The sequence below is a fragment of the Biomphalaria glabrata genome, chromosome 2, assembly GCF_947242115.1.
Source record: "Biomphalaria glabrata chromosome 2, xgBioGlab47.1, whole genome shotgun sequence".
Lineage (NCBI taxonomy): Eukaryota > Metazoa > Mollusca > Gastropoda > Planorbidae > Biomphalaria > Biomphalaria glabrata.
In genome coordinates this window covers 64,175,922-64,187,326 of record NC_074712.1, presented here as the reverse complement: position 1 = coordinate 64,187,326, position 11,405 = coordinate 64,175,922, and the positions used below count along the sequence as shown (strand labels likewise).

General features: G+C 34.7%; 1 protein-coding gene across 2 annotated transcripts; it reads left to right on the top strand.

Annotated features, from left to right (window-relative positions):
* On the top strand, positions 1 to 10,916 carry LOC106075494 (DNA polymerase delta subunit 2-like). 2 transcript variants are annotated; one of them, XM_056021955.1, is made up of 11 exons: positions 1 to 160; positions 1,300 to 1,524; positions 2,736 to 2,857; positions 3,302 to 3,425; positions 5,441 to 5,561; positions 6,190 to 6,385; positions 6,580 to 6,660; positions 7,224 to 7,381; positions 7,531 to 7,658; positions 9,190 to 9,294; positions 10,657 to 10,916. In XM_056021955.1, the coding sequence occupies exons 2-11, from the start codon at positions 1,308 to 1,310 to the stop codon at positions 10,803 to 10,805; spliced, it is 1,401 nt and encodes a 466-aa protein (XP_055877930.1). In that variant the 5' UTR covers positions 1 to 160; positions 1,300 to 1,307; the 3' UTR covers positions 10,806 to 10,916. The 2 variants fall into 2 exon arrangements, with proteins under 2 accessions (XP_055877930.1, XP_055877931.1); XM_056021956.1 differs by having other exon boundaries at positions 2 to 160; positions 1,303 to 1,524.
* The last annotated feature ends 489 nt before the right edge of the window (positions 10,917 to 11,405 follow it).

Sequence of the window (11,405 nt, the reverse complement as noted above, 5' to 3'; positions counted from 1 at the left end):
AATTATTTAGCGCTAGACTTTAGATGTAAACAAAAAACACTAGACTACAACTAGATAGAGATTAGTCTCTATATTACTCTAAAATTCTAGATTACTATTACTCATATAGATCTACAAAAGAATCCAGATACGAGATCTAGACCTATATTCTATATCTCAGGTTGAAAGAGATAATTATAATAGAATTTCTAGACTAATCTAGAGTTAGATCTAGAGACGAAGAGTTAGACTAGAGTAGAGACACTAGAGTAGTACTAAGTACTAAGTATTTTTTAAATAGTATTATAAATAATTATTAGTATCCAGTATAGAAATAATAGATCTTTTAAAATCTCTAGAGATCTAGTAACGTCTAGTTTAATAGTAGGTAGAGACTACTCGTAACTCTACCCTACTCACTACTGACTTAGTCACGACTTAGTGTCACTTAGTGACTAGGTAATTCAAGTAATTGAAATTGGTAATACTAATACACTACAACTAAAGGCAGTCATCTAAAGTTACACTTAACTTAGTAGCTAGCTAGTCACTAGCTGAGAGCTAGAGACTCTTACTCTAGTCTAGACTAGAGTTCACTAGAGCAGAGAGCATTTTGTTTCTATCTTCTATGTTAGTAATAGTATGATCATTTTATGATAAGTTATGAGTTTATGCAGTCTTTAGTTTATCAACTTTAACTTTATGATGATGATCTATCTTTATGACTATAGCTACAGTAGACTATATACTCAGGCTGTATACTTATACTGAGTTACTCTATCAGATTGAGCATCATTACTAAATCTATGTCATGACTCATGTCATTAGTCAATGATTAGTCTCTATTGACTATCACTATCCGAAACTATCATCATAACTAACATATTATAATATTATAATATACTACTATTACTAGATCTAAAATTTATTGATGATTGAATATCTAATCACTAATTTAGTGACTAATCTAATTTATAAAATTGAAAGTTTATTCAAAATTCATTTAATTTTTAATCTAAATCTAATCTAAAAATCTAAATGTAGTCTATTAGAATTAATAATAATAGATCTAGAAGTAGATCTATACTGTAACTATTTATAATTATATATATTTAAAAAAGTATAGGCCTATTCTATTTAGATTCTAGATCTATACTGTCTTAGTCAGTTAGTGTCTATACTAAATTCAACTCTAAATCATAATAATAATAAATAGGCCTAATACTATTGTAGTAGACTTAGTATTAGAGTATTGGTACTATTAGACAGTGTACTGTAAGTGTAGACTTAATAAATTATTAAACATTTTTTTAAATAAAGCAGAAAGAATGATTTATGCAACAACATTAGATGGTTTTACTAGACAAGAAAATGATACCAACAGTAATGAAATCTCCAAGCTCCTGAGATCTCAATGCTGTGTTGAAGTTGATAATAAGTATATTGTCAAAGAACGCAGTTTTAGCCGCCAATATGCTCATCTGTATGCTGAAAGATTAATGACAATGAGGAAACATCTATCAAAAGCAGCAATTAACAAGTGGGGTAAATACAAGTGATCATTTGTGTGTGTGTATGTCTTGTGTGTTGATTTTGGTCGGACGTCTTGAAGAGTTTATTCTTATTGTGCAAAGGTTCTCAAACTTTTTCAGTTCAGGCACCTATTTAAAAGCCATACAATTTTAGGCGATCCCAGACACAGCCTGCATTGTCTGCCTAAATTGCACATTTCTAAAGTTGCTGACATAATCAAAACTAGTAATTTTCTGATGATAAGCAAATATTCTAGTTTGACATTGAATGAAATCTATTGGCTTGTTTTTTAGCTCATTGTTACAAGATGGCGATTCAGTTTAATAGGTTTTAAACTTTTGTTCGCTAATGTATTGAAACATGACACATTGTGGCTGATCACTGATGCCTTTGTTAGAAATCCAAATAGTAAATATTGAGAGCATTTTCAGGTTATTGTGCCTTACATGGTGCGGCATCGTGTCTTAGATCATTGTCACTATTTCCATTACACTCTTGCTCTTCTTCAGATGTCTGCTTACACCTCATTTGTTTATCCATACTAATAAAAAAGTAATACTAATGTTACAGCTCTCTCTCCCCCACTAACCAATATCCACAACAAAATAGATGGTTATTTAAGAGTTTCATCTCAGGATGGCTGCCTGGTCTTGAGGTATGTGCTCTGGACTTGTTTGTAAAATGTTGACATGTTTCGGATGTTCCTTCCGAGTTGAAGATAATCTACTTCTTAGCCCAAACCTCCAGCAGGACTATGGAGGATTGCAACAGGCTGGGTATAAACCCAGGACCATAGAGATGACAGAAATTCCTTCACATCAAGGGAATGTGGTCTTGTTGATAAAAGAAAAAAATGGATAAAACGGAATTTTGTTTGTTCATACATTAAACTATTAACTCTTTCTGTCCGTAATTATTTTCATCGTTCCGATAGAATTATTCATTTGGCTATACCCTGTTCTGATTAAACTTCAATAACTCTTTTTTTTTTTTTGTCAGAAAATGTTATATTTGGTATCATATTATAGGGGGATGCATGCTCTTTTTACACAACACAAATTAAAGTTTATAAATCCAAAAAAATAATTTAATGGGGTCAAATCAACGTTGGCATCGCCAACTAGGACAGAAAGAGTTAACACATCCATGATTCTATATTATGCATGTCTGTTTAGTAACTGAAAGACAAATGTTGCATAAATCTTTTTTTTTTTTTTTTACAGGGACTGCTTATCCTCAAAAGAAACTTCACAATTTAGTTAGTGATGAGAAATGTATTATAATTGGCACTCTGTTCAAACACATGGAGCTACAGCCTAGTATATTAAAGGAAATCAGTGAAGAGGTCATTTTTAGTTAAATTATAAAAGTAACATTCTTCTTCTTCTTCTAGCCAGCTTTATTGCTGCTGAGCTGTGAGCTCTTTTGCAGACTGTGCCAAGGAAAAAAAGTGTGCTGTTTTCTTCAGTTGTTCAGCACTGCCGTACAGGGTGTTGGTTATGTTGGGCTGTAGTGGAAGTAACATACATGAGCTGGCTTGAAATATTCCTACTTCTTTCTTTAATGATTTTGTTGATGTTCCAAATCATCAAATCTTAATCATTTGAAAACACTTCGTATAAAAACATAAACATAGAAGAAATCCTTAATCTAGTAAAAGCATTAAAATAGAAGATATCATTAATTATTTGAAAACACTTTGTATAAAAACATATCTGGATATACTCTTGATATGAATTTAATTCTTAGCATTGGTTTGATCTCATTTTTTTTTTCAATGTTGCTACAGCATAATTTGCTTCCCCAACCAATCAAAAGCCGTTATACTGACTCCAATGACAAATTAATCATTGAGGATGAATTGCAAAGAATAACTTTGATTGGTAAACTCAGTTGCCATGATTTTGTCACAGGTAATGAAAAAATAGAACGTTTTGATTTAAGAGAACAATTTAGTTCATGTGTCAATATTTTATTTATTGTCAGTTTTTGTTTTATAATTAAAATTCTATTCAATACTGAATATGCAAAATTGGTAGAGTTGGCAATTACAGAGACTGGGACAAAAATAATGTCTCACGGTAGAGAGCCTAATCTTTCAACTTCAGTTTTGACTTTACAAAAATAGTCTTTAATAGCTGCAGAGCTCATTTTTTGCTAAGCACTTTTGTATCTGGTTCAGTGTCTTGTTGGCTTAAAAATGTTCAAGAGGCAAGTACTGTTATCGAGTGTTTGTGTGTGTGTGTGTGTTTCCTAGGTGATGATGAAGGAAAGGAGCATTAATTTTTTGTCTTGGAGAATGAGGAAATCACGACAGGGTCTGTCATAATTTATGTTAAGAACGGCAGACGATCTAGAGACATCAAAAGCGTAAAGACATGTTTTTGTTGTGATTTAGAATTTGTTTAAATTTCAGTTTATTTGATTGCCGGTACTATTAAATCTATATCTCATTAAATCTGAATATTGTAATAAAAGTTATATTGAGTTTTTGTTCACAAGAGAAGTTAGTACAAGTTTATTTGGTAAAAATAGTATATATCTATATCGGTTTAGTTGAATTAGCTGTTTGGATCTACATCCAACAAACTACTACAACATTAAGTAATAAAGCTAAAGACTTTTTTCTTTGATTTGATTCTAATCAAGACAAGCTGTGTGCTTTCTCTTTCTGGAAACAGCTGAATATTTGTTCTGTTTTGTTGTTTTTACCACAATATAAAAACCATCCTTTTGTTCTGTGTGTATTTCCATCTCTGATTGTTTCACTTAAATAAGAGAAACCAATTTATACTTTGTTGTGTTTTAAATCTGCTGCATGGTTTGTCACCCAGACAACGGTTCAATGTGGCACCCAGATTGAAACCCTGTCATAGAAGACCATTAGACCAATAGGGAAGCAAAACAAGGCCTTCATTTAGATGCACTGGTGGGGATGTTAGAGAGCCCCCAACAGTTATGCCATGATCCACACTCCATTTTATGATGGACACTCACAGCTACTGTAGTATAATAAAGGAAAATGGAGGAGTTTTCCCTATGTGCTTGACCTTTGGCTTCATCTCTAGTCCAGAGAGTCTTGGTAAATGAACTTGACCTTTGGCTTCATCTCTAGTCCAGAGAGTCTTGGGAAATGAACTTGACCTTGGCTTCATCTCTAGTCCAGAGAGTCTTGGGAAATGAACTTGACCTTTGGCTTCATCTCTAGTCCAGAGAGTCTTGGGAAATGAACTTGACCTTTGGCTTCATCTCTAGTCCAGAGAGTCTTGGGAAATGAACTTGACCTTTGGCTTCATCTCTAGTCCAGAGAGTCTTGTTAAATGAACTTGACCTTTGGCTTCATCTCTAGTCCAGAGAGTCTTGGGAAATGAACTTGATCTTTGGCTTCATCTCTAGTCCAGAGAGTCCTGGGAAATGAACTTGACCTTTGGCTTCATCTCTAGTCCAGAGAGTCTTGGGAAATGAACTTGACCTTTGGCTTCATCTCTAGTCCAGAGAGTCCTGGGAAATGAACTTGACCTTTGGCTTCATCTCTAGTCCAGAGAGTCTTGGGAAATGAACCAGTGGTAACAAATTTACATCCAATTGGATCCCTCTTAGACAGAACAATCGTTCAAACTGGCCAGGTTTTGTTGGCTCAGAGTTTCAAGAGTTTTTGATGCTATGTCATGACTCATCCTTCTGAATATCTGAATCTTTCTGTATATCATATGTTCTGGCCATCATAAACCAAAATGTTCTAGTTCCAGACAAGCTGTGTGCTTTGATACTCAGAATCAATGTACTAATTTAGAATTTATTCATGTTATTTTATTTTGTATTTGATATAAATTAATATAAATCTTTATATTCACTTGTAGTTAGGACTGAGTTGTCTTGTTGAGGATGATATGATGTGTAAGAACTTCTATCTTGGTCTCTACTGTAGGTATAGTTATCGCTGTCCTAGGAATGGAGCCAGAAGATAAAAAAGGAAAGTTCTATGTTGAAGATTATTGCTACCAAGATCTACCTGCACAAATCTCAAGACCTATCATGGATGTTGATAAGTAAGTTATAGATTTGGTTTGAAAAAAATAAACACTCTGAAATTAGTATAAATTTTTTAGAAATCGAAAAATTCTCCCTCTACATTAGTAAACGTTCAAGTAATTCTTTTGTTATATTTAAATAAATAAATATATATGTATAAAATTGTCTTATAGTCTGAAGATTATAGATTTGTGCAGCATTTTACTTGGCTTCACTGACTTATTTTTGACCTGCATATTTTGCCATGTATCACCTACTGACAAAAGAATTGTCTATGGCTGGGGGTGTCTATCTAAGTTTTCTTTTCCCCATCTACTTCTTTCTTTGGCAATGGCTTTTCTTTGGGACTGTGTCCCCTGACCTTTATAAAAGAGTTTTCAAGCTCTTTCAGGAGCCATTATCTTTTCTCTTCCATGCCAGTTAGGGCAAACTGATGCCTGAGTTGGTCTGTGTAGCACTTCTAGGGAGTGGGACACCTCTAGCTATGTTGTACCATCCTTCTATAACCTCACCAAAAATGAATTAATGAATCATACTTTACTGACTACTATTTCCTTTGACTAACACATTTTATAAGTTTAAAGAAGAACAATATAAATATCAATCTAACTTGTTGATGTACTGTCAACTCTTGTTATACCAAAGGTTCATAGTATTTGTCAGTGGCTTCCAACTGGGTGGATTGGATGAAAGAGTTTTTCTCATGCAAATGTTTGCTGACCTGGTGAGTGGTCAGCTGGGAGAGTTTGAACAACAGCAGGCATCCTCACACATCTGTCATGTGGTCATCGCTGGGAATAGTCTTAGTAGGTCAACTCAAGACAAAGACGCAGTGACCAAAGTAAGAGAGTTTTACATACTTTATACATTTGAACAACGGAGCAAAAAAAAACAAAAAAAAACAATAACATAGCATGAGTTTTGAAAATTGTTTGTAAGACAAATAATACAAATTACAAGTTACATTGACGCTAGTAGGTTTTAGTGTAATAGTTGTGTAGAGTCCCTTGATCAAGTAATTCTTCTGTATTTCAGGCCAAGTATCTCACCAAAAAATCCTCTGCTGGGAGTGTCGATGCTATCAAGAACTTGGATCATTTTCTAATGCAGCTGGCGGTTAGTTAATCATTGTATATTATTATGGATTTGAGAAAGAGCAATGGAATAATTACAACTAGATATTTTAGCCAACGTGAATATTTTTATCCAACTTACCCAAAACCCAAGTAGTTTTTATCCAACTTACCCATAGCCCAAGTAGTTTTTATCCAACTTACCCTTAGCCCAAGTAGTTTTTATCCAATTTAAATCCTTAAGCAGGTGGTACTTGCCTCCACCCCAGTAATTCCTTAAGCAGGTGGTACTTGCCTCCACCCCAGTAAATCCTTAAGCAGGTGGTACTTAGCTTCACCTCATATTTTTTCAGGCAGGTTGAACTTGGTCCCCCCTCAGCTTTTCCTTAGTTGCATTTAACTCTACCTCTAGTGTTTAGGATTGGTGCTCTTGGCTCCACTCTAGTATTTCCGTAGGCACGTTGCAACATGGCCCCACTTCAGCATTTCCCTTAGGCAGGTTGCACTTGGGTCCACCTCACTGCAGTTTTTTTAAGTATAATGTCGGAGCAAATGTTATTCTGTTTTCATCTCATTTTTAAAAGAACATGTTTCTATTCCCTACAGAGCAGTGTGGATGTGACAATTATGCCCGGAGAGTTTGACCCTTCCAACTACACTTTGCCTCAACAACCTTTCCATCCATGTATGTTACCTCAATCGTCACGTTACAACACACTCCACTCTACCACAAACCCTTGTAACATAACAGTCGGGGGGATCAGGTGAGTTATAGAATGGTTTTTTACACATTTTAAAACAAATTAAAGGAACTTAAAAAAGATCAGGATCATATATATATATATATATATATAAATTAACTCAGATTTTCTAAACTGAGGGTATTTATGTTTATGTTAATATTTGTCTTCAGGATAATGGGCACATCTGGTCAAGCCATAGATGACATACTGCGTTACAGTGAAATTAATAGCCCACTGGAAGCTCTGGAAAAAACTTTGAAATGGGGTCATATGGCGCCAACAGCACCCGACACATTGGGTTTGCTTTTTTTTTTTTTTTTAGATTTTCATGATAAATTAATGTCTAGGACGCTAAATTAAACTTCAGTGTTGCCAACTAACAAAAAAAAGAATTGAGCTCTAGTTTTAATAACATTTCAATGCATGAAAGATGATTGTTGTATCAAATCTTCTTTATTACTGCTAGTTTAATTGTCCTTTTGTTTTTAAACAAGTTTTGATCATAGAGTAAAATTGTAATGCTTCCTCATTATTGAAATTATTTTGTGCTACAAAAAGAAGAGCTTAAAAAATATGATTTTTTTTCAAGAAGTGCACAAATATTAGTAATATTATCATATACTTACACATTTAAAAAAAAAACATAGCTTATCAGCACTTCCTTTATTTTGTACACCAGATACTCCAAAAAAGCTAGCTATTTATAGGTTCTCCATTTATGAAAATGTCCAATTAGAGCTTATACTGAAGTGATACAGTTGAACATTGTTAAATGTGTAGGGTTTTCTACTCAGATCTAAGTTTTATTTCTAAAAGAAAAGGTTAAGTGAAGCACCACAGGCTAAACCAATATTTTGAACATTTGTAGCAACATCAGTTAACTTCTGAAGCCAATAATACTCCCAAATGTAACTGTTTTACAATAGTTTACCATGATTCTATTCATTCATTGGCCTCCTTCAGTCGTAGAACGACTATGGTTCATCTCAGAGTGAGATGAAAGCCTGGGCATTGTTTATGGTCGGAACGATGTCGCCCACACAGCAGTTCCCCCCCTCTCCGCGCATCTGATGTGACCAAAGGAACGGAATATCCAATACAGTTTGGGATCAGTAGCGCCGCAGGATCTGCCAGTCTGCGTAAGGGTCACCAGCTCCTGATTTTTCCTCAGGGTTGTCTCCTGAAGCCTTTCCAGTGTTTGGGTATTGCCGCAGGGCAGTGGAGATTCGGATTCAGAGTTTTCCTTCTACTAGATGGGTAGCCAACCAAGGCTAACGAGCCCCTCCTGCCCGAAGCTTAGTAGTTTAGGCGCCAGTTGCTCGCCTTTGCCCCTTCTCCTGTCTGTGGTAACGGTTCCGCCAGGCTCAGTAACTGAGCCACACATTAAGGCCAGGAGTTGGACTGGTTGTCAGAAGCTATTTGAGACGCAGGCTATTTGAGACACATGCTATTGGAAGCACTTTATAGGTAATGATGGGCTTAAGACCATTACCACTTCCGGCGTTAACAACCTTGCGGAACCTACCATGATTAAACATCTTAAATATTGATTTCAAAATACCCATGCAATGCTAAGACATTTTCTGAAACAAGGATGGATTAGTTGAAACCTTAAAATCCTTTACAAAAAAAAAAAAAAAAAAAAAGATGAAGTCATTTAAAGGGGATGGTGATGAATCGGTATATCTCAGTCTCAAACTCGGCTTTTAACCCTTTATGTTGAGATTGTGGCCAAAGAAATAAGAATTCTTTTTTTTCTGTTTTATTTCTTAATCTGATTTGTTTTAGATCTTTGATTAATGCTTGAATCCTTTAAAAATAATCCCCAGGGTGTTATCCATTTGTCAATGACGATCCCTTTATGATCACTGACGATTGTCCACATATATATTTTACTGGGAATCAAGAATCTTACAGCAGCAAAATTTATGAAGGTCAGTCTCACATTCTGTTTCTGTGTTTTCATTCATAGACATGACATATAGATCTAGTAAGTTCCAGAGAAACACCCCACCTGTAAAGCTCAATGTAAAACTGACCCTTATAAAGGTGTCATCTTTCTTGGGAATTACTATTATATGTCATGTCTAGAAACACGGCAAGTTAAATAACTGACATGAACATTAATCAGAGCAGGTATATTTCAGTCAGGCATAACAGGTTTTTTTTAATTGGAAAAAAAAAATTATTTAAATAAAAATGAGTATACCAAGATTAAGAGCACAACTTGACTCCTGTCATGAGTCGAGTCTGTGACCTATTTCGACCAGTTTCTAGAAGCGAGTTCAAACCAGTGCAAGTGTCCAGCGTAAACAAGTTAATTTTAGGTATCCAATCAAAGAAAGAGGTTAAGGGAAAAAATAGCACACGTCAGCTTCTAGAAGGTCAAAGTTACTAAAATAATTATCTGAGAAGGTTCCATGATTCTGGAACGTACGATCAAAGAAAGTATAAATTAGGGGAAAGACAGTTAGACGGGGTCCTCGCATAGTAGTAGTTCTTGTAGAGCGATGGCTTGCTTAGTCTTCGATTAGTAATGATTTGATAGAGTTATAAGTTTTGTGATATTAGCGGGTCTATTTTATTAGTTGAAGTTATACTAAGTGAAGTTTCATGTATCTTTAAGTTTTATTTAAGAAGTATGAAGTCAAGTTGTTATTGAATTGAGAAGTCATTTTATGTGAAAGTTGAAGTATTATTAAAGAAGTTTTAAGAAAATACAGAGAGATGTTTCTTTCTTCATTTCATTGAATTGTCAAGTTTGATAATATAATTCCCGGCAAGTGTGATCGTCACACTCCCCACCTCTCCAAATGAAACTACAGCTTTTATTTGCTTAGCCAATCCTAGAAGGTTCCACAATAAACCAGCAGCTTGTATATATGTTCTGTCCAAACGGGCATATTCTATACATCAATTTAAAAAAATTTTCTATGATGAAATCATGCTGACCTCACTTCTGCTTTTTATTTCATGCTATCCTGTCATGTGACCAGGCCAAACCAATGCTGCAAAGTATGACAGCCAGTATCTTAACACATTTTTTTCTCTTCATCATTTAAATAAATATATTCACTCTTTCGAGATTTAATGGAGTAAATATTCTCATAGAAGGAGGACTTACATTTTTTAATAAATTAAATGTTTCTGAAAAATCACATTCAGTAGATCAGAATCATTTTTGAGCAATTTCCCATTGTCTTGATTATTGGCCAGCAGAAGAGATTGTCATTTTAATTACTAATACATTATATTTGTTTCTCTAAAATGCATTAACAAATTTTTTGTTTTAACAGGACCAGCCGGCCAGGAAGTATTGCTTCTGACCATCCCACAATTCTGTAAGACTGGCACAGCTGTTTTAGTGAATTTATCCAATTTAAAAACTCAGCCTCTGGGTTTTTTCTCACACTTCCCTTCAAGTGAAACACCTTTAGAGAATTAGATTTAGTGTGAACAGTTTGAAAACTTTTTATATGTCCTTAGTTTAATACTCCTTGACCTACAGGATGCTCAATGTACATTTAGAATTAAATAAATAGCATCACAAGTTTTATTTCTTTTTTATTTCTTTGCATTTAATTTGAAGGAAAATTAAGAATTACTTCTGGTTTAGCTTCCATCTTGAAAAAAAGAGATACAGTTAAATATACTTATTTAATGTATAGGTTCTACTACCCAAGCATAAATGATTTACTTTACAAACACAGGAAGAGCATTCATTATATGAATATAATATTCATCATCATCACCTGTTGCTCCTGTGTTGTTCCAAAAAGGGGCTAACATTGCAGGAGCCCCAACTTTCCTGACAGACTCTCACTCTCTCCTGGTGCAGAGCATGCTGGAGGTTTGGGGAAAAAACACACTGACATAGCTCCTGCATGCTTGTCTGGTGTAGAGACTCTGCCTGTCGGGGTCTACGGCTTATTCTAAACTTATCAGCTGCCACCCTGGAGTCTAGTGAGGGGTCAAGCCATTAAAATCTGCGGGCTCCAAACTTCAATCTATCTCTTGACCAGTTAAAGCAAACAAGTAAGTCTCA